At 43.4% G+C, this 21,500-nt stretch overlaps 1 protein-coding gene across 3 annotated transcripts; it reads left to right on the top strand.

Moving 5' to 3' along the window:
* Positions 1 to 1,074: 1,074 nt before the first annotated feature.
* Positions 1,075 to 21,427, top strand: LOC120063266 (golgin subfamily A member 3-like). Of its 3 annotated transcripts, none has more exons than XM_039013529.1 (24): positions 1,076 to 1,237; positions 2,796 to 3,121; positions 3,999 to 4,295; positions 5,812 to 5,924; positions 6,198 to 6,952; positions 7,232 to 7,340; positions 7,550 to 7,856; positions 8,011 to 8,213; positions 8,299 to 8,436; positions 8,624 to 8,785; positions 9,001 to 9,369; positions 9,477 to 9,554; positions 9,663 to 9,926; positions 10,112 to 10,206; positions 10,403 to 10,619; positions 10,887 to 11,030; positions 11,333 to 11,530; positions 11,702 to 11,818; positions 12,041 to 12,180; positions 12,425 to 12,557; positions 12,654 to 12,776; positions 12,912 to 13,076; positions 18,655 to 18,812; positions 19,170 to 21,427. In XM_039013529.1, exons 2-24 carry the CDS (start codon positions 2,956 to 2,958, stop codon positions 19,363 to 19,365), a joined length of 4,647 nt encoding a protein of 1,548 aa, XP_038869457.1. In that variant the 5' UTR covers positions 1,076 to 1,237; positions 2,796 to 2,955; the 3' UTR covers positions 19,366 to 21,427. The 3 variants fall into 3 exon arrangements, with proteins under 3 accessions (XP_038869458.1, XP_038869457.1, XP_038869459.1); XM_039013531.1 differs by having other exon boundaries at positions 1,078 to 1,237; positions 3,999 to 4,166; XM_039013530.1 differs by lacking the exon at positions 9,477 to 9,554 and having other exon boundaries at positions 1,075 to 1,237.
* The last annotated feature ends 73 nt before the right edge of the window (positions 21,428 to 21,500 follow it).

The following is a 21,500-nucleotide window of genomic DNA, read 5'->3' as shown; positions in this document are numbered from 1 at the left end:
ATACAAGTAAGGTTTGATTGTTTAAACATAATGTCATGTCTGTATCACCATTATAACTTCTTTACACTATCAACTTCCAAACAATACATTCCATCATAATAAAATTCGTAGTCATTTTTCACCAGTACTTGTCTGTCTGTTTCCCCGCTCTAACAGGCAGGAGCTCCACCTGATGACAGCATAGTCTACCGCACAGTAGCCTGTTAAGACAGGGCAGTGCTGCCTTCCACTTATTGTATGTAGACCTACCTGCACAGATGCTGTGTGACTCGCCAAAGAAAAGACCAGACAAGCTCTTTATTTTAATATGTCTTAAATATATGTTTGCCTTTTATTTTGCTTTTAAAACACACACAACAGCACCCCGCACCTGTCTATCGGATGGGTTGGGTTAAATGCAGAAATCAGATTTTGATTGGACCTTGGGTGCAATTGACCAATAAAGTGATCTTAATGATGAAATTGATTTTTTTTAAATGGATTTTGTATTACAATACTATTGAGCAAAGGTTGGTTGATAAAATATGCCAATTTGTCAATAAGCTGTACATCATGTTCCAACTGGGTGCCTAATAAGCTATAATTAGCTAGTCGATAATGGGTGTTAGTGATTATTTTAGACACCTTCTTTAACCACTTGCAATAGTCAATTGATTAGATCTTTGATCAGTGTAATTATAGTTTAGTGATAATGATGATTGTTCCTAACCATTAATTAATTAGAAACGATCTTACATGTTCAAAGACCTTATTTTGCATAAGACATCATAATGACAGTAAAGCATCCGCATAGTTATACATACTGCAATCTTTTTTATTTTATGGGGATACAGAAATAAAGGTTTTTCCCAGAAACATTTTGTTACAGTTCTGACAATACTGCAAATATTGTAGCTAGAATTTCTGATAAGAGGTCGCAGTTTTAGTTCACGACCGCCAGAGGGATTAAATGTTTTTCCGATAAATACAAAGAGTGTCCGTTCATTATAACAGTTCGGGCAGCAACCTGTCTGCCATTTTTGCCCTTTGAATGTATGTCATTTCCAAGCATAGGCTTATTTATACATAATTAGTTAAACAAATAAGTAATATATAAATGCAAAATACAATTATTTAATACGTGTTTAGTAGACATCAATCCACAAAACGATGTCAAGTATCCTGTTTCTCGTCGGACACGTAAAATAATGGAACCATTTAGCCACGTAGAAGCAGAACGAAGAGGCGTCTGAAAAAGGTTGGCTTTATAAACATTTTCTGTGCATTTCAACTATTGTCATGTCAGAAATAAATATTTTGGTTATTTATTTAACCTTTTAATAATTTCACAATCTGCATTGATTTATACATTACACAACTTCGTGAACTGGTGTGATATCGGGGTGTAGAAAAATTATAGTCCCGTGTTAGCTATGTATGTGGCTAATGAATGTTAGATAGCTAACGTTAACGAGCAAACGTAACGTTAGGCTGTCTTTGCTTGACAGGTTGAGACCGCGAACTAACTAGCTTGTTACTAACAATTTTTAAAGGCCAGTCATCTTCATAACAGACACATTGTGTTTTACATGTCTAACCAACTTGCCATATGATGTATGTTTAGCTGGCTAACTAACGTTAGCTAACCACCCAGCTAAAGTTAGCTTGTGTCGAGGCTGCTGCTGTCATTTGCAGTTGACTAGTTAGCAATAGTGTTGTTAGCTGGCTACCTACAAGTTGGGAAATAAGCAAGGCAATGAATGTGTGGTAAAGCTGCCGAATAGCTATCTGTTTTTATACAAGACTGATTAGCCTTGTAGCTATTTGATTGCAATATGCAAAGGAAATTTTGGTCAATGAATTTAGCTAGATATATTTTTTTGTAACGTTAACTAAATCCACTTAGCTAACGTTAGTTAGCTAGACAGCTTTAGCCATTGCTTAGTGGCGCTGTTCTTCCAGAACACATTCTCCCAGTTGGTCAGAACATTTTACCAAATCTATTGAAAATAAAGACCGTTATTACATTTTAGTGATTTGTTGTTCGCGACGGCTCTTTTTTGGTGAACCGAATGTGAAAGAGCCGTTCATTTGTCTCCTTTATTTGCATACTGTTACTATTGCTTTTTGAGATTATATGCAGATAATTTATTCCTCAGTGCAGAAACTATATAGTGAGGAGAGAGCCTCATTCTGGTCCAAGCAATTATTTTCCCGTGCGTTACATTTAGTAAAAAACATTTTTTGCAGGCCATCTAATACTTTTACAAAGAAAGAAGCATAGTCAGTAAAGCAGTGAATTGGGAGTATAAACAGTGTGCGGGCTGTTCTTTACACGTTTTCTTTATTAGCCCAGCACCTACGTTTTTAAGGATGTGCATATGATCACCAACTTTTCATCTAATCATTTAGTCATATAAAAATGTATTTTAACTCACATTTCACTTACATAATGGTAGTCAACAATTTAGGCTTTAAATTAGAGATTCACAATTTGTTCATGGTTTTATGTCAATTTCTAAGCATTACTGAAGAGGTGTTTGGGGAGCCAAATTAACAGCTCTTTTAGGTGAACTGAGCCAAAGATTCCAGCTCACAGAAAAGACTCGGAATGCCCATCCCTAATACATTTGCAATGGTATTAATAAATAATGCAGGCCACGCTTCTTTTTATTTGTCTACAGCCGCACTACACCATCATGGTGGCAAATCCGGTCAGATTACGCCATGTTTGCATTTAGATTACTCTGTCTTTGATCAGACTGAATACTTTATAATTGTCACTCTAACTGAACCTTAATGTTATACATTTTCAGGTGAGACCATTTTTTTGGGGTGTCCTTGGATTGCATTGCATTCAAGCTTTTACTCTGAACGAACGGGATGAAAAGGTTTTGAAAGGATTATAGCTACACCCTGTGACTACCATATCCCTTCCATGGGCTCCAGTGCAACATCATTTTATTCTGTATGTGAATGGAAAACCACAACTCAGTCATTGCTGAGATGGAGACAACCAATGTAGAAATCCATCAACTAGACCTGATACCACAGTCCAAAGAGGGTGGTGCTGATTCTGTGATGAGTGACGCTCAGCTACTGAAGAAAGGAGAGCCGACAGCGTCGGGGGATGTTCTTAATGGTGAGTTGTTGCCCTACTTAATGCCCTAGCCTGCCCCTCAAGTGATGTGATTTGATTTGCTTTGTATTTGAATGTAGTAATTCTAGGCAAGCTGTCAGACTCTGAGGTATTGCTGACTGATTTAATAATTCCATGCTCTCATCAAAAAATGGAGTGTGTTCTTCTTCAACCAGTTAATTGTAAGAGAAAAAATAATTTCAAATGAGCCCTAAACTAACTTAAAGGATAGCAAAGCATAACTGAATGTTTGTATTTTTTTCACATGACATAATTGTGAAAATATTGTTGTTGTGGGGAATCTGCAGTAATAGGAACTCCTTATATGGAGGGAATTCCTCTGTCTTCCGCCAGTATCTTTCCAAGCTGTGCATGACATGCTTGTGTGCGACCGGCCAGAGAAAAGGTCATTACTCGGCCACCTCAGGGTATCTCTCTTTGTACTTATGTGTGCAATTGCAGAATTGTCTGGACACAGCTCTGAGCCTTGCCTCATAACTGACCCACATGCCAGTCACTTCATAGTCACCTCAACTGCACTAAGGCATATTAGCATGCCGTTGTTATTCCTTCACCTTCCTACACTATTCCTATTCCTACATCTCGCCTTCAATAAAAATGACATAATGCATAGTATCAAACTGTTATTCTGGCTTGACAAAGCTTGATTGACCGGTTACCCGTGAAAGCCACAATAGACTTTAAGTAATTCAAAAGAGCCTTGCCTCCTAGTCCTTTTTTTAAAACCTCAAGTATATCACAATCCACCCTCATTGTGTTGTGAAATACAAAAACTGGATGGATGTATGCCGGAAACTAAAGACTTTACTGCCACGCTCCACTGTCAACCCCCCCACCTCACCCCACTCCCTCGTTGCAGGTTTTGTTAAGGCAGACGTGGTGCCAAATGGAGAACGAGTAGCAGAGGGCCCGCGGCCAACCGCAGGAGGGGACGGCCGTCCAAATGGCCCCCTGCCGCCTCCCGCGCCCCCTGCTGCCCAGGGCACCAGCCCACCTGTCAGCCCCCAGTCCAAAGAGCCATCCCAAGGTGTGGCCGCTATCCCCCCACCACCCATGCTAGAGAAGTCTGAGGGAGCTAGTGCTGAGGGCCCTGCTCACAAGGGTGATGCATTGCAGTCACTCAAACTGAGTATGCCTATGCAGGAGACGGAATTGTGTAAGCATACTGTAACCTGTACTTGCAGTGAGTGCCCCCCCGTGTATTTTAACCACCTATTGCTCTGGGATGTTGCTTCAGAGGCTGACTTATTGAGTTCCCCATCCAATATTTTAATTTCCTTGCCTGTGCTTACTACGCTCCAATTAAGAGAGGGATCCAGTGGGTATGTGCTTTAGTGGTTTGAGCCCGCTTACTTTGTGCAAACCCGTGGTCATTTAATTGCTTGATTTGGGTCTTGGAGCTTTTGTTGGGAACTTAGTGGCTGTATTTGAACTAATCCTTTACTTGTGTGGTTTGTTGTGAATGTTGTTTTGGATGACGGCCTAGGCTTACAGATACCATGATATGCAAAGTATTTTTTATTCTTTAAGTTTATTCGTTACATAACAGAATACGGCTTGTTTTATCTCAAGCTTTTTGTTGAATGTGAAAGGCTAACCACTCCCACATAGAATGTTTACAGTGTCACATTAACTCTTTTTATAGTGTCGGCCTCCCGGGTGGGGCAGTGGCTGTGCCACCAGAGACTCTGGGTTCGAGCCCAGGCTCTGTCGCAGCCGGCCGCGACCGGGAGGTCCATGGGGCGACGCACAATTGGCCCAGCGTCGTCCGGGTGAGGGAGGGTTTGGCCGGCAGGGATATCCTTGTCTCATCGCGCACTAGCGACTCCTGTGGCGTGCCGGGCGCAGTGCACGCTGACCAGGTTGCCAGGTGTACGGTGTTTCCTCCGACACATTGGTGCGGCTGGATTCCGGGTTGGATGTGCATTGTGTCAAGAAGCAGTGCGGCTTGGTTGGGTTGTGTTTTGGAGGACGCATGGCTCTCGACCTTCGCCTCTCCCAAGTCTGTACGGGAGTTGCAGCGATGAGACAAGACTGTAACTACTACCAATTGGATACCACAAAATTGGGGAGAAAAAAGGGGTAAAAAAACTATTTTATAGTGTCATTTTCTGTTCCATTCATAGTGCATTCTGCTTTAAATGATGCTGCAATCAGGAAGTCCTCATGCTAACTTCTACGTTGCACTGACTGACACCTCATGGTTGATCATCAGCACACCTGGCCAATTGCAGTCAGAGAATCATCAATCAGGAATATCACCTGCTGTCTGTAAACTCACTAACCACGCAAGCCAAAAACAATCTGTTTGGATACTATTTTGTGTCACACTTGACTAACCTGAAAATAAGATCTTGGAGTGGACTGACTAATAAATGGATTGAGTCTGACTCATCTGGCTTTGTTAGGACTGGGAAGTGAAGCTGCATGCAGCTTCACTCCTAATCATGGTGGATGGATAACAATGTCATACAAGCACTCTCATTTCAAATTTTAAAATGGCTCTGAACTGTAGGGACGAAGTAGTCTTAGTACACGTAGTTGTGGTTTCCTTCTAAAATGAATTGTATGCTTGTATGACAATGTCCTAGGTATTGTTAGCATTATTCTGTGTTGTATAGGGGTGTAGTGAGGGCCTTCTATTTCTTATGTTAAACCTGCTCTTCCTATAGCTGACAAAGAGCCATCACTGGAGATGGAGAATGAGGAGAAGATCCGCCGTGATGCTCGCCGACGGCTGGAGGAGCAGCTCAAACAGTACAGAGTGCAAAGGCACAAGGAGACGGTGAGTGTGTGAACAGCATCAGTCACCAGGCATATATTCATCAGGATAAAGCTGTCAGTTACAAGCTGCACAGAGTTGAATTTCAAGCAGAAGTGTTCTCCCTATTATTGTTTGCATGGCAGGCCATAATGCCTCATTTTGTTGCTATCCACCACCTATAAAAATGATCCTCTATTAGTCTCAGTTGAATGGCCTGGTTTTTGAAGTCCTGAATGTTGGGATGAAGTAGACTATGTCTTCTGCTCATTCTCATGCCACCTCTCTCTCTTCCAGTCCCACCGCTCCACCCCAAAGAGCCGCAGTGGGTTCAGCACTCTGGACCCAGACCTAATGATGCACCCAGAGGCTCTTCCCCGGGCCAGCACCACCTCCATGACCACCGAGTACTCCTTCCTGCGAACCAGCGTCCCCCGGGGCCCTAAGCTGGGCAGCCTGGGCATTCCACCAGCCAAGGAAAGAATGTCACGATCACCCCGCACCAGCAAGATCCACTCACTGGCCGATTACAAGACCCTCGAGCCAGCAGGGGGCACTAGTGATGGTGGAGGCGGTGGTGGGGTCAGAACGTCTGAAGACCCCTCCATGGGCTCCCTGGGGTCCAACCTGAGCTCTGTATCCACCCTGTCCGAGGTCAGCATGATGTCAGAGGTTGGCTCTGTGGAGATGACCTCTTTGGAGGCCCTGCTGGGGTCATCAATATCTCTCCAGGACAACACCTTGGAGGTGGATGCCGGCAGCGAGTCAGGTATGGGGTCGCGGCCTGGTGGAGATGGGGATGACAGCTCTACTTACAGCAGCGTGTCCACCTCCACCGGGGGCACTGGGACCTATGGCATGCTGGCTGAAGCAGTGGGCAGGCAGAGAGGGAACTACATGGTGGAGGGCAGGGAGATTGTTCCGGAGGCCATGGGCAACTTCCCATCACTGCAGGAGGTCCTGCAGGCTGCCAGCGATGAACAGCACCTGCTGGAGCAGGACAGGGAGGGGACCGGGGGACCACGCAGCCGCAGGGACAGCTTCTCCAGCAGGTACACCTGACCAGCACACAGCTCTTCTGTAATAGCACATAGCAACACATAGACTGACTGGTGTAGTACTACTAAATAACATAAGCACATTGCTGTTGCATACTCAAGCTAAATGAACAAGGATGATAGTCAGCTTTTGGACATTGCTATTATACGATGAATCCGCATTACTATTCCAGGAATAATTTACAATTGAATTGGTGGAATTTGCTTGAATGTTCCAGTAGCACACAATTGTTACATTTCTTGTTTCATGCTCAATGGGTTAATTTCCTGTAGTGTGTCATTGGAGAGCTCTGTGATGGGACATGACGAAATGCTCCAGGTTCTGAAGGAGAAGATGAGACTGGAGGGCCAGCTAGAGTCTCTGTCTTCTGAGGCCAACCAGGTAACTAACTAACATACGGGGTGTGTCTATGATGGCTTATAATCTTAACATAGGATCAGCTACAGTAATTACCACTCAACTTACCACATGTTGAGACTTACTTACTTTCATTGGAATAGCTAGGCTAACACCCTACAATCCCTCCCTGCACAAGCCATTGGGAATACTGGAGATCACTCCCTCACCCTCTTTCCCCGTATCCTCTCCAGGCTCTGAAAGAGAAGACTGAGCTCCAGGCCAAGCTGGCTACAGTCAACGCCCAGCTGCAGGCCCAGGTGGAGCAGTCCCATGCCAGCCAAGAGAAGCAGAGCTCCCTCAACAAGGAAGTGTCCACCCTGCGCCAGAGCTGCTTCCAGCTGGAGAGGGCCATGGTGGAGCTGCAGGGCAACCTGGAGAGCAAGAACGCTGGCCTGGCCTCGCTGGGCAACGACCTGCAGGTGGCTGAGGAGCAATACCAGAGACTCATGGGGAAGGTAGAGGAGATGCAACAGAATGTGACCTCCAGGGATAACGCTGGTGAGTTGGATGGATGGATAGCCTAGTATGGGCATCATACTTTCACATCAGCATCTCCTCACAATAATACTAATACAATATTGGGGTATTTATGATTGCAATACATTTCTGTCAAATTTCGTGAATTATTTCTTATGGTGGTGTTCTCCTTCAGTTCAGGAGTTGCGTCAGCAGATGGGTGGTCTCCAGACTCAGCTCCAGCAGGTCCAGCTAGAGCGCACCACCCTGCAGAGCAGGTTGAAGACCTCCCAGGCAGAGATCATCTCGCTGCAGCAGGTCCGCCAGTGGTACCAGCAGCAGCTAGCGCTGGCCCAGGAGGCTCGGGTCCGACTCCAGGGCGAAATGGTCAACATGCAGGTATGGTTGTCTGTCTGTATCTTGCTTCTACTGAGTTGACGTGTCATGGAGTTGACGTGTCATGGAGTTGACGTGTTTTTTCCAGGCTGGGCAGATGACCCAGATTGGTGCCTTGGAGCACCTGAAGCTGGAGAACGTGACTCTGTCCCACCAGCTGACACAAACCCAGCATCGCTCAATCAAAGAGAAGGAACGCATTGCTGTACAGCTGCAGAGTATTGAGGTCTGTCCCCTTTTAAAATTATGAAAATACGACAGGTTCTGTGATTGGTGTTTATATTGTTATGGTTTGTTGAATAATTTTACTCAAAAATAATAAAAGATTTACTGACAAAAGAAAAGATGCAGCGTTAGAATTGAGGTTATTAAGCAGTGTGTTTCTCTGACCTCTCCCCTCCCTCTGGCTGTAGGCTGACATGATGACCCAGGAAGCTGCCTATCAGCAGATACAGGATGCCAAGAGCATGGTGGAGGATGATCTTCGGCACAAACTGGACGAGTTTGAGGAGGAGCGAGAGCACTTACAGAAACTGGCCAACGCCGCCAGCTCTCTGGAGAGAGAACTAGAGCAGGTAAATAATTAATTGTTCAAATTAAGGTAATTTGCCACTCAGGAGAAGTTGTTTAAAATCAATGAAAGGAAGGGGTTTTACACACATCTACAAAAATATCAGGAGCGAGACAAAAACAAAGTCCAATACGTAGAGAAAAAGTCAATGTCCGCTCACTGTTTTGCTATTTGGGAGCAACAGTTGCCTCATGTAACCCCTCTCTGTGTCCCCCACAGATGAAGGTGACCCTATCCCAGAAGGACCTGCAGCTGGAGGCCCTCCAGAAGGAGCATCTGGAGCTGATGAGACAGCTGACAGCCACTCAGGAGAGCCTTCACACCAAAGAGCAGTCCATCAACCAGCTGGAGGCCCGCTACCTGGAGCTGGAGGCTACGCTGGCAGAGCTGCAGACAGAGACCAACGCCAAGGATGAGAACATCCAGTATCTGCAGAATGAGAAGATCGTGCTGGAGGTGGCCCTCCAGGCAGCCAGAGCTGATAAAAGTCAGCTGGACGAGGGGGCGGAGAGGCTGGGGGAGGAGGTGCTGGTGGCCTCAGATGTCCTTGATCAGCTCAGGCAGGAGGTCCAAGTCAAATCCTCACAGGTGAGAAACAAACCACCATGGAGCCAGATGGTCTAATCACACTCCTCTCTGGCTGTTGAGCAACATGTTTGAGCTTAAGTAGAAAGTGAACGCCATTTTCTTTTTAGATTGGATCTCTGCAGCAGGATAACAGCACCCTGAAGAAACACGCTCAGAAATTGAAAGAGCAGTTCATGCAGCAAAAGGTGCTTGTCACTCCCTATCCTGTAACCCTTTGTTTTTGAAGGATTGTGTGTGCACATTCACACACAGGACTCGTCTCTTTACACCTCTTCCCATTTCCCACCCATCAGGTGATGGTGGAGGCATATCGGCGGGATGCCAGCTCCAAGGAGCAGCTCATCAGCGAGCTGAAGTCAACTAAGAAGCGTCTGGTGTCGGAGGTGAAGGGACTGAAGCAAGAGCTGCTGGAGGCCCATGGGGAGAAACAGAAAGCTGAGCTGGAGCAGAGCCGGCTGCAGACGGAAGTGGTCCGGGTCCAGCAGCAGATGAACAGCCTGGAGAACCACCTGCAGTTTGTGCAGACCGAGAGGGATCAGCTGGAGTCTCAGATACAGGTACATGACCCCATCCTACACAAGCCTGACATCCTAGTAGCTCTAGGTTTTTCTTTGCATTACTCTCATGACAGTACTTGCATGACATCCCATTGCCTTATCTGGCTTTCTTTTAAAAATGCAGTACTCTATTTTTGATAGGCATTTGATTATAATCATTGTGTGTGTTTGATGTCCCTCCACAGTCCCTGCAGTTTGACCAGAGCCAGCAAGCAGCAGTGACGGAGGAGAATGAGGGCCTGAAGAAACAGGTGGACCTGATGCAGTCTGAAGCCAGGAAGTGAGTCACACAACATTTCTACAGCCAGACAGACTTCTATAACTAGCTTGGTTCCCATAGTACTGACCCAAACAGATTTACTATGAATCTGTGTAAATGGCATCAGAAACTCTCTTACTCAGACAGGATAACCTATTTTATTCAGATTGCTTAGATGTGCACTAATGTGTCTAATTGTTTTATTTTCCTCTCTCAGGGCCATCTCAGAGCAGAAGGTGAGAATGAAGCGGCTGGGGACAGATTTGACCAGCGCGCAGAAGGATATGAAGGCCAAGCACAAGGCCTATGAGAACGCAGTGGGCATCCTGAGTCGCAGGCTCCAAGAAGCCCTGGCCGACAAGGAGACTACCGAGGCAGAGCTGGTCAAACTCAAGGCCCAGGTCTCAGATGGCGGCAACAACCAGGCCCTGCAGGTACATTCAGTACTAACCTCATAATCAGGGCCCAGAGTTTTTCCTGATCACATGACAACCAGGAACTAGGGTCCAGAGTTTGTTTCTGGTCAGATCATGTGGTCAGGAAAAACTTGTGGCCATACTAATAACAGATTACAGCACAACCGTAGCCAACTGTGATGTTTTTGAGATACTTTGAGATATCAGCTGATGTACGAAGGGCTATATAAATAAATATGATTGATTGATGTTTGAATGCTGATCTAAACCTCTTACTTGTTCTAGGATAAGATTGAGGCTCTGCAGAGTGAACACCAGGCTGTGAGCCACAGCAAAGCCATGCTGGAGAAGGAGCTTCAGGAGGTCATCTCCCTCACCAGCACTGAGCTGGAAGAGTTACAGGAGAAAGTAATGGAGCTAGAAGATGAGGTGAGACAGTCTGGGCGATAACAACTAAATACACTATCCTGGCATCGAAACCGATTTCGCTACGTTTCACCATTGCTTTACATTGTCTGTTTTAATCAGGCTATAAGTACACCACCAGCCCGATGACGTGAGAGACTCTGGCAAATGACAATTAAGAGAAGAGAAGATTACTTTATTGTCCACAAATGTCCAACAGAAATGTGTGTTACTATCCCAACCCCTCTGAAAATTACTCGCATCCAATGGTTCTTGTGCTTCTTAGATACCTTGATTGTAAAATCGTCTATCTTTTTTATCCACAGCTGCAGGAGGCGCGATGCTTCAAGAGGAGGATTAGACGACTGGAAGACGCCAACAAGAAGTTATCCCTGGAGCTGGAGCATGAGAAAGGGAAGTTGACGGGACTGGGGCAGTCCCATAATGCACTGCGGGAGCATACCAATATTCTAGAGACTGCCCTGGCCAAGAGAGAGGCCGACCTGGTCCAGCTCAACCTCCAGGTGAAAGACTTCAATCTTACATTCTCAGTTACTTCTATCACTGATCAATTAAATAACTTTACCCATGTGGGTAAAGTAACATCATTTTGAGTCAGTGGTTGCTCTTTTTGATTCAAAAAGCTAACGAACTGATTGTTTTTTTTCTATTCTCTTCCTTGCCCTTCTCCACAGGTGCAAGCTGTACTAAAACGCAAAGAGGAGGAAGACCAGCAGATGAAACAGCTGGTCCAGACACTACAGGTCGCCTTGGAGAAGGAGAAAGCCAAAGTCAAGGACCTGAAAGAGCAGGTAAAGACACCTAATCCGACCCAGCCACAACATAGTCATTATCTGTCGTCATTAACACATTGTAACACATTACACACGTACAAGCCCCTGAAGTGAAGGAGACAGACTGGCCCAGCCACAACATAGTCTTAAAAAGTCATTACATTACCACATTGTAGCATACTGTAATGCACTCAATGAAGCCTTTGGAGACAGACTGTAAATGCGTGTTATGTCCACTAGGTGGCAGCAGCTAAGGCAGAGGCTGCCCACAACAGGCGACATTACAGGGCAGCCATGCTGGAGCTGTGTGAGATCAAGAAGGACCTGCAGGCCAAAGAAGAGCTGGTCAAAGCCCTGCACAGCGAGGCACACAAACTACAGTGAGTCTCAATTTGCAGTTTATAGTTAATGAATAAGGCCTGGAATGACGCTGCTGTGTTTAACAGATTAAGAGAATATTTTGATTAGCCTTATTAGTTGATGGAATCATTGGGGCATGCTCGGTCCTTGTATTTTAGGTAATAACCCTGTCTAACTCAAAGTTATCTTTTAGTTTTGATCTTATGTCTCTCCTTGTTTCATCTTAACTGTTTCACCTTAACATCCTTTCCTTCCCCTCCATAGGGCTCAGGATGAGAAACACTCTCAGGAGGTGTCCAGGTTCCAGGAGGAGCTATCAGAGGCCCACTCCCAGCTCCAGATCCTCCAGAAACAGCTGGATGAACAGCTTAGCAAGCAGCCCCTCACCAACCAGGAGGTTGTGTGCCCTACTAAACACAACACAGGACCTTGAATAAGGAAGTTGTTTGTTGAAAGAGACATCGGTCACTGACTTGACTATATTCTCCTCCAGGTTGAGGATTTGAAGTGGGAGGTGGAGCAGAGGCAGAGGGAGATCGAGGCCCAGAGACAGCAGCTGGAACTGGTGGAGCAGTGCAGCCAGAGGGAGCTGGACAGCCTGCAGACAGCTCTACAGGTACACACACACAACCAGGGTGCTGAGGACAGAGATGGCTAGCGCCACAGAAGCAAACTTTACGGTCACCTTAACGCTGTCATTGTTCATTGTGTTACCATTTTGTAACTGACTTTGCCTTTTTCTGCATTCTAGGGCATTAAGGTGGAGTTGGAGTCTGTGCAGGAGGAACTGAGCAGCACCAGAAAGGATAAGTTCATGCTGCAGGCCAAGGTGGGGGAGCTGAGGAACAGCATGAAGACTGTTCTGCTGCAGAACCAGCAGCTCAAACTGGACCTCAAACAGAACCGCCTCCGAAAGGTAAGCTACCTGGGACTGAAATGTTGCTATTTGGCTGAGACTGAGTAGGAAGAACAGGGTTAGGTTTGGCGCTGTTTTATTTTTGTCAGTAGTAATCAGTGAATGCTGCTGAGGGGAGGATCGCTCTTAATAATGGATGGAATAGAGCAACTGTAATGGCATCAAACCATGTTTTTGATACCATTCCACCTTTTCCGCTCCAGTCATTACCACAAGCCCGTCCTCCCCAATTAAGGTGCCACCAACCTCCTGTGGTGGTAATGCTATTTCAATATTGTTGGTGTGTCAAAGGTGCAATATGCAGAAATCTCTGTGCCATTTACTGGTTGCAAAAATTCTAATAGTTTGCCTAATTTCAGTTTGTGACAAAATAAGCAATGCATAGTGTAGAGAATCATTGTACCATACAAACTGCTGTGAAATATATTTTCAATTACCCAAATTATTGTGTTTGAAGCTGGTGTACAAAATCGAAAGTAAGACTCAAAACTAAACTGAGACCGGGAAGCATAGAAATAGTGCACATAGAACAGATCAACCGCTTCTTAGACTTGCTTTCAAAGGGTCTACCAAAAAGTTACATATTGCAGCTTTAAATGGAGAAAGGGTAGGTAGAACATCTCATCCAGCGCCTTCATGGCTTTGAGAAGACGCAGAATATCAAAGTGTAACATGGGTATGTGGGTTGATAAAGGTATATGAAAAGTTGTTACAATAAACACACTTGGGTGTAGATTTACAGTGCCTTCAGAAAGTATTCAGACCACTTGACTTAGTTCAACATTTTGGTGTTACAGCCTGAAATCAAAATAGATTAAATGATTCAGCCACCACCATGCTTAAAATATGAATAGTACTCAGTGATGTGTTGGATTTACCCCAAACATAACGCATTGTATTCAGGACATGAAGTTAATTTCTTTGACACATTGTTTGCAGTTTTACTTTAGTGCCTTATTGCAAACAGGATGAATGTTTTGGAAAAATTATATTCTGTTCAGGCTTCCTTCTTTTCACTCTGTCAATTAGGTTAGTATTGTGGAGTAACTACAATGTTGTTGATCCATCCTCAGTTTTCTCCTATCACAGCTATTAAACTAACTGTTTATAAAGTCAACATTGGCCTCATGGTGAAATCCCTGAGCGGTTTCCTTCCTCTCCGGTAATTGAGTTAGGATGGACTCCTGTATCTTTAGTGACTGGGTGTATTGATACACCATCCAAAGTGTAATTAATAACTTCACCATGCTCCAAGGGATATTCAATGTCTGCTTTTTATCACATTTTTACCCATCTACGTCCCTGGTCTTTTTGAATCTGTGTTTGAAATTCACTGCTCGAATGAGGGCCCTTCCTAGAGGTCGACCGATTATGATTTTTCAACGCCGATACCAATTATTGGAGGACCAAAAAAAGCCGGTAACGATTATTGGAGGACCAAAAAAAAGCCGGTAACGATTATTGGAGGACCAAAAAAAGCCGGTAACGATTATTGGAGGACCAAAAAAAGCCGATACCGATTAATCAGCCGTTTTTTTTATTTTTGTTTTTTTATTAAATGTATTTGTATTAATGACAATTACAACAGTACTGAATGAACACTTATTTTAACTAAATATAATACATCAATAAAATAAATGTAGCCTCAAATAAATAATGAAACATGTTCAATTTGGTTTAAATAATGCAAAAACAAAGTGTTGGAGAAGAAAGTAAAAGTGCAATATGTGCCATGTAAGAAAGCTAACGTTTATGTTCCTTGCTCAGAACATGAGAACATACACTGCTCAAAAAAATAAAGGGAACACTTAAACAACACAATGTAACTCCAAGTCAATCACACTTCTGTGAAATCAAACTGTCCACTTAGGAAGCAACACTGATTGACATTAAATTTCACATGCTGTTGTGCAAATGGAATAGACAACAGGTGGAAATTATAGGCAATTAGCAAGACACCCCCAATAAAGGAGTGGTTCTGCAGGTGGTGACCAGACACTTCTCAGTTCCTATGCTTCCTGGCTGATGTTTTGGTCACTTTTGAATGCTGGCGGTGCTTTCACTCTAGTGGTAGCATGAGACGGAGTCTACAACCCACACAAGTGGCTCAGGTAGTGCAGCTCATCCAGGATGGCACATCAATGCGAGCTGTGGCAAGAAGGTTTGCTGTGTCTGTCAGCGTAGTGTCCAGAGCATGGAGGCGCTACCAGGAGACAGGCCAGTACATCAGGAGACGTGGAGGAGGCCGTAGGAGGGCAACAACCCAGCAGCAGGACCGCTACCTCTGCCTTTGTGCAAGGAGGAGCAGGGGGAGCACTGTCAGAGCCCTGCAAAATGACCTCCAGCAGGCCACAAATGTGCATGTGTCTGCTCAAACGGTCAGAAACAGACTCCATGAGGGTGGTATGAGGGCCCGACGTCCACAGGTGGGGGTTGTACTTACAGCCCAACACCGTGCAGGACGTTTGGCATTTGCCAGAGAACACCAAGATTGGCAAATTCGCCACTGGCGCCCTGTGCTCTTCACAGATGAAAGCAGGTTCACACTGAGCACATGTGACAGACGTGACAGTCTGGAGACGCTGTGGAGAACGTTCTGCTGCATGCAACATCCTCCAGCATGACCGGTTTGGCGGTGGATCAGTCATGGTGTGGGGTGGCATTTCTTTGGGGGGGCCGCACAGCCCTCCATGTGCTCGCCAGAGGTAGCCTGACTGCCATTAGGTACCGAGATGAGATCCTCAGTCAGACCCCTTGTGAGACCATATGCTGGTGCGGTTGGCCCTGGGTTCCTCCTAATGCAAGACAATGCTAGACCTCATGTGGCTGGAGTGTGTCAGCAGTTCCTGCAAGAGGAAGGCATTGATGCTATGGACTGGCCCGCCCGTTCCCCAGACCTGAATCCAATTGAGCACATCTGGGACATCATGTCTCGCTCCATCCACCAACGCCACATTGCACCACAGACTGTCCAGGAGTTGGCGGATGCTTTAGTCCAGGTCTGGGAGGAGGTCCCTCAGGAGACCAGCCGCCACCTCATCAGGAGCATGCCCAGGCGTTGTAGGGAGGTCATACAGGCACGTGGAGGCCACACACACTACTGAGCCTCATTTTGACTTGTTTTAAGGACATTACATCAAAGTTGGATCAGCCTGTAGTGTGGTTTTCCACTTTAATTTTGAGTGTGACTCCAAATCCAGACCTCCATGGGTTGATAAATTTGATTTCCATTGATAATTTTTGTGTGATTATGTTGTCAGCACATTCAACTATGTAAAGAAAAAAGTATTTAATAAGAATATTTCATTCAATCAGATCTAGGATGTGTTATTTTAGTGTTCCCTTTATTTTTTTGAGCAGTGTATGAAAGCTGGTGGTTCCTTTTAACATGAGTCTTCAATATTCCCAGGTAAGAAGTTTTAGGTTGTAGTTATTATAGGACTATTTCTCTTTATACGATTTGTATTTCATATACCTTTGACTGTTGGATGTTCTTATAGGCACTTTAGTATTGCCAGTGTAACAGTATAGCTTCCGTCCCTCTCCTCGCTCCTACCTGGGCTCGAACCAGCCACCCTCGAAGCAGCGTTACCCACGCAGAGCAAGGGGAACAACTACTCCAAGTCTCAGAGCGAGTGACGTTTGAAATGCTATTAGTGCGCACCCTGCTAACTAGCTAGCCATTTCACATCGGTTACACCAGCCTAATCTCGGGAGTTGATAGGCTTGAAGTCATAAACAGCAGAGCTGTTGGCAAAACGCACGAAAGTGCTGTTTGAACATGTTTGTTTGTTAAACAGCCACCACTAACATTGAGTGGCTGCTGCCATACATGTAAAAAATGTATCACTAGCCACTTTAAACAATGCCACTTAATATAATGTTTACATACCCTACATTACTCATCTCATATGTATATACTGTACTCGATACCATCTACTGCATCTTGCCTATGCCGTTCTGTACCATCACTCATTCATATATCTTTATGTACATATTCTTCATCCCTTTACACTTGTGTGTGTATAAGGTAGCTGTTGTGAAATTGTTAGGTTAGATTACTCGTTGGTTATTACTGCATTGTCGGAACTAGAAGCACAAGCATTTCGCTACACTCGCATTAACATCTGCTAACCATGTGTATGTGACAAATAACATTTTATTTGAATGAATGCTTACGAGCCTGCTGGTGCCTACCATCGCTCAGTCAGACTGCTCTATCAAATCATAGACTTAATTATAACATAATAACACACAGAAATACGAGCCTTAGGTCATTAATATGGTCGAACCCGGAAACTATCATCTCGAAAACAGAACATTTATTCTTTCAGTGAAATACTGAACCGCTCCGTATTTTATCTACGGGTGGCATCCATAAGTCTAAATATTCCTGTTACATTGCACAACTTTCAATGTTATGTCATAATTACGTAAAATTCTGGCAAATTAGTTCGCAACGAGCCAGGCGGCCCAAACTGCTGCATATACCCTGACTGTTGCAAGAGAAGTGACACAATTTTCCTAGTTAAAAGAAATTCATGTTAGTAGGCAATATTAACTAAATATGCAGGGTTAAAAATATATACTTGTGTATTGATGTTAAGGAAGTCGTTGATGTTTATGGTTAGGTACACGTTGGAGCAACAACAGTCCTGTTTCGCGAATGCGCACCGCATCGATTATATGCAACGCAGAACACGCTAGATAAACTAGTAATATCATCAACCATGTGTAGTTAACTAACTTAACTTAACTGATTATGATTGATTTTTTTTATAAGATAAGTTTAATGCTAGCTAGCAACTTACCTTGGCTTCTTACTGCATTCGCATAACAGGCAGGCTCCTCGTGGAGTGCAATGTAAAACAGGTGGTTAGAGCGTTGGACTAGTTAACCGTAAGGTTGCAAGATTGAATCCCCGAGCTGACAAGGTAAAAATCTGTCGTTCTGCCCCTGAACAAGGCAGTTAACCCACCGTTCCTAGGCCGTCATTGAAAATAAGAATGTGTTCTTAACTGACTTGCCTAGTTAAATAAAGGTGTAAAAAAAAAAAAAAATGTTTTAATCGGCCAAATTGGTGTCCAAAAATACCGATTTCCGATTGTTATGATAACTTGAAATCGGCCCTAATTAATCGGCCATTCCGATTAATCGGTCGATCTCTAGACCTTACAGATAATTAATTGTATGTGTGGGGTACAGAGATGAGGTAGTCATTCAAAAATCATGTTAAATACTATTGCTGCACACTGAGTCCATGCAACTTATTTGACTTGTTAAGCAAGTGTTTACTTTTAAACTTATTTAGGCTTGCCATAACAAAGGGTTGAATACTTATTGACTCAAGACATTTCAGCTTTTCGTTTTTTATTAATTTGTAAACATTTCTAAAAACATAATTCCCCTTTGACATTATGGGGGTATTGTGTGTAGGCCAGGGACTCAATTGCATTTGAAATTCAGGCTATAGCACAGCAACATTTTGAGAAAGCCAAGGGGTTTGAATAGTTTCTGAAGACACTCTTATCCACAGTATGCTGAGTTGTCTTATTGTGATGTATTCCTCATTGAGCAGCAGAGGATGGAGCCATCGAACCCATCAAATCCAGTGACCCCGGTGAAGATCCCAGACTGCCCTGTGCCTGCCTCCCTGCTGGATGAGTTGCTCAAGCCCTCTGCCTCCGTCAACAAGGAGCCCCTCAATAACCTGCACAACTGTCTGCGCCAGCTCAAGTAAGAACTGACCATCGTGTCTTCCTTTAACTTCTGGGAGTGGAAAACCTGTTTTATTGGACTTTTGATTATTATTGGTTATTGTACTGCAATGTTGAGGGAGCTAACGCGGAAGCATTTCACTGCACCATTTATAGCGGTTGTAAACTGAGTATGGATAATATGCTTTTGTAGCTAATGTTACTCAAAATAGCTTGTGTGTTTTGTGAGAACCATAATGAAAGACAAATAATAGGAATGTATGCATGAAATCCTTTACTCGAAAGGTATTTTTCTCACATGTGGATGGTGTATTATAATTCTCTATTAGAAATCAAATGCCAGGACACTAAAGTGAATGTTGTGTGTTTCCTGCAGGCATGAGATGGACAACCTTCAGAAACAAATGGAGGAGCACACAGTCACCGTGCACGAGTCCATGACGTCATGGACTAACGCAGAGGAGGAATTGACTCGACTGGGGGTGCCGCTGGAGAATGACTCCATAACATCTCCCCCTCTAAACCAGGTGGACCGTAATGGAGGAGCGGAGGAGGAGGCACAGCCATCGTAATGCAGCACTTTCTCAGGCAGACGCACAGAGTGGAGTTTTATCCACAAGGGCACTTTTCTTTTCCATTTCTTATCAATTGCTGCCAACATTTGGCATTATTATCAGCACAGACAGTGGTTGGATAAAGTAATGTATACTTATACCATAGCTTTAATTTTTATTTGGACTTTGTCTATTTTTGTTATGGCTGTCATTTTGTCATATTTATTTATTTACAATTCAGGAATGACAATATTGAATCTTAAATGAGTGACAACTACATTGTTAGGGGATTCCACGGTCTTTTGTTTTGAAGTTATAGACACCAAGTAAGGCCTATTCTCAAGTATCTTTCAAACAATACAAATTCACTATTACCCCGGTTTAATTATGGTAGCTAGAAGTTTGTTTACGCATACCGGTACTTTTGATATACTTTCTCATGCTCCGGTAAGAAGAGTGAGACTGTTTTAAAGCCTGCAGAAATGGATAAGCATACCCTCTTACTGTTCTTCCATTCCTCTGTGCCTGCGAATGAGGAGCAACTCATTCCATAAACTTACGTTGAAATCCAAATCGACCCGTAGTCTCTCAATTTAGACAATCCTGTAAATCTGATTGGATAAGTGTTAACAATATGGCAAAATGTTTACTAGGCCTATAGGAAGGCACGGTGAAGCAATAACCATATTCCACCTATTCCCCCTCTGATCTACACAAGTTTATCAGGTTGTAGGCTAGGGGTTGGTTTGGGATTTAGGGAATCATCTGGTCAAATGCCCCTATGGCTTTCAAACTGTTTGAGGTGAATCAATACCATTCTCCTTTTCAGTACGCCTCACATTTGTTAATTTCATTAACATCAATCTATTTGGTTTTTAATTGCTTGTTCTTTTTTAAAGCTTACTATCAACATATCATTGTGGGCTCTGCAACTTTGTGGAAACTTAATTCTTCTCAACTATGTATGAAATTGGGAGTTTAACTGGCTGGATTGGACTGTAGTAATGTGTATGGCAAAGCCTTAATGAGGAGTATTTTGTATGCTGTTAAAGGACTAAATGTTATGAATGAACATATTATTATTTCTATTGAAAGTGGGTGTGCAAGATGTAATATAGGTTATGGTGTATGATTATGCTGCTTGCAGTTCCAAACTGAATGGTTTAATGTTAAATATTTGGGTAGTCTCAACCGATGTTGCACAATTGAGAGAGAACTTACTGTAACTGACTTTGAGGGAGGGGAAGGTGTAAGAACTATTACACAATGTTACTACTTCTATGAGTGAGATGCACTCAAATGTATTACTTTTTGTTGTTACTGTGGTTTCATATTTACAGAATGCCCACCCCTTAATTGCTTGTTTAATTCCTTTTGAGGTTGATTTGCTCTCCAGGAAAACTGTTTTATTCTTTGCAGAGGTTAATATATAATAGACTTCCTTTTCTCTACTTGTTCCTATAATTGAATTACTTTGATCATTATCTAATAGTGTGATGAGCAAAAACATTTGAAAATGATATATGCGACTTGCAAAGCATATTTATTCAAACTGACAACTGTTAAAAGTCAAAATGTAGACCGCAATGGACACAAACTACAGCACATGCAGTTGTAATGTAACTGATGTTTTATATGCCGTTAGACTCATGTCCAGACAACCTGTATCTTGCCAGTCAAAGTAAATTGACTATTTTTAACTACACTGTAATAACATGCTTATTACATATCTGCGAAGGGAAAACCTTTAGTAGAAGGGAAAGCTGTGTTCAGTTGACTGGTAATAACTAATGGCGCTCCATACTGTGTTTTTGAAGAAGGGTTTGTAACAATCTGTTCTAACTTAATTGACTTGGTGAATCCAACATTGACTATCTTCCAAGCTACCTTTCACTGTTATCTATATATTTTAATACATAACCTTGCTTGCTACATGGAGCAGGGATAAAAGAGTTCTGTATATAAACCTTGCTGTATTTGCTGTTCAATCTTTGCAAAGAGGGCCATAGACCTGCTAAACTGATTAATTCCAATATATAAAATGTATATTGGGAGATATTGTATTTCTCATAAAGTTGCACTATTCATCAATTGTCCGTTATTTAATTCCCTAACATTTGATGAGTAGGCTATAGTATTTATAATTGATTAAT

Source organism: Salvelinus namaycush, chromosome 18 (assembly GCF_016432855.1).
Source record: "Salvelinus namaycush isolate Seneca chromosome 18, SaNama_1.0, whole genome shotgun sequence".
Taxonomy (NCBI): Eukaryota; Metazoa; Chordata; class Actinopteri; order Salmoniformes; family Salmonidae; genus Salvelinus; species Salvelinus namaycush.
The sequence above is the reverse complement of the archived record's forward strand: the minus strand, read 5'-3'. Positions and strand labels throughout refer to the sequence as shown.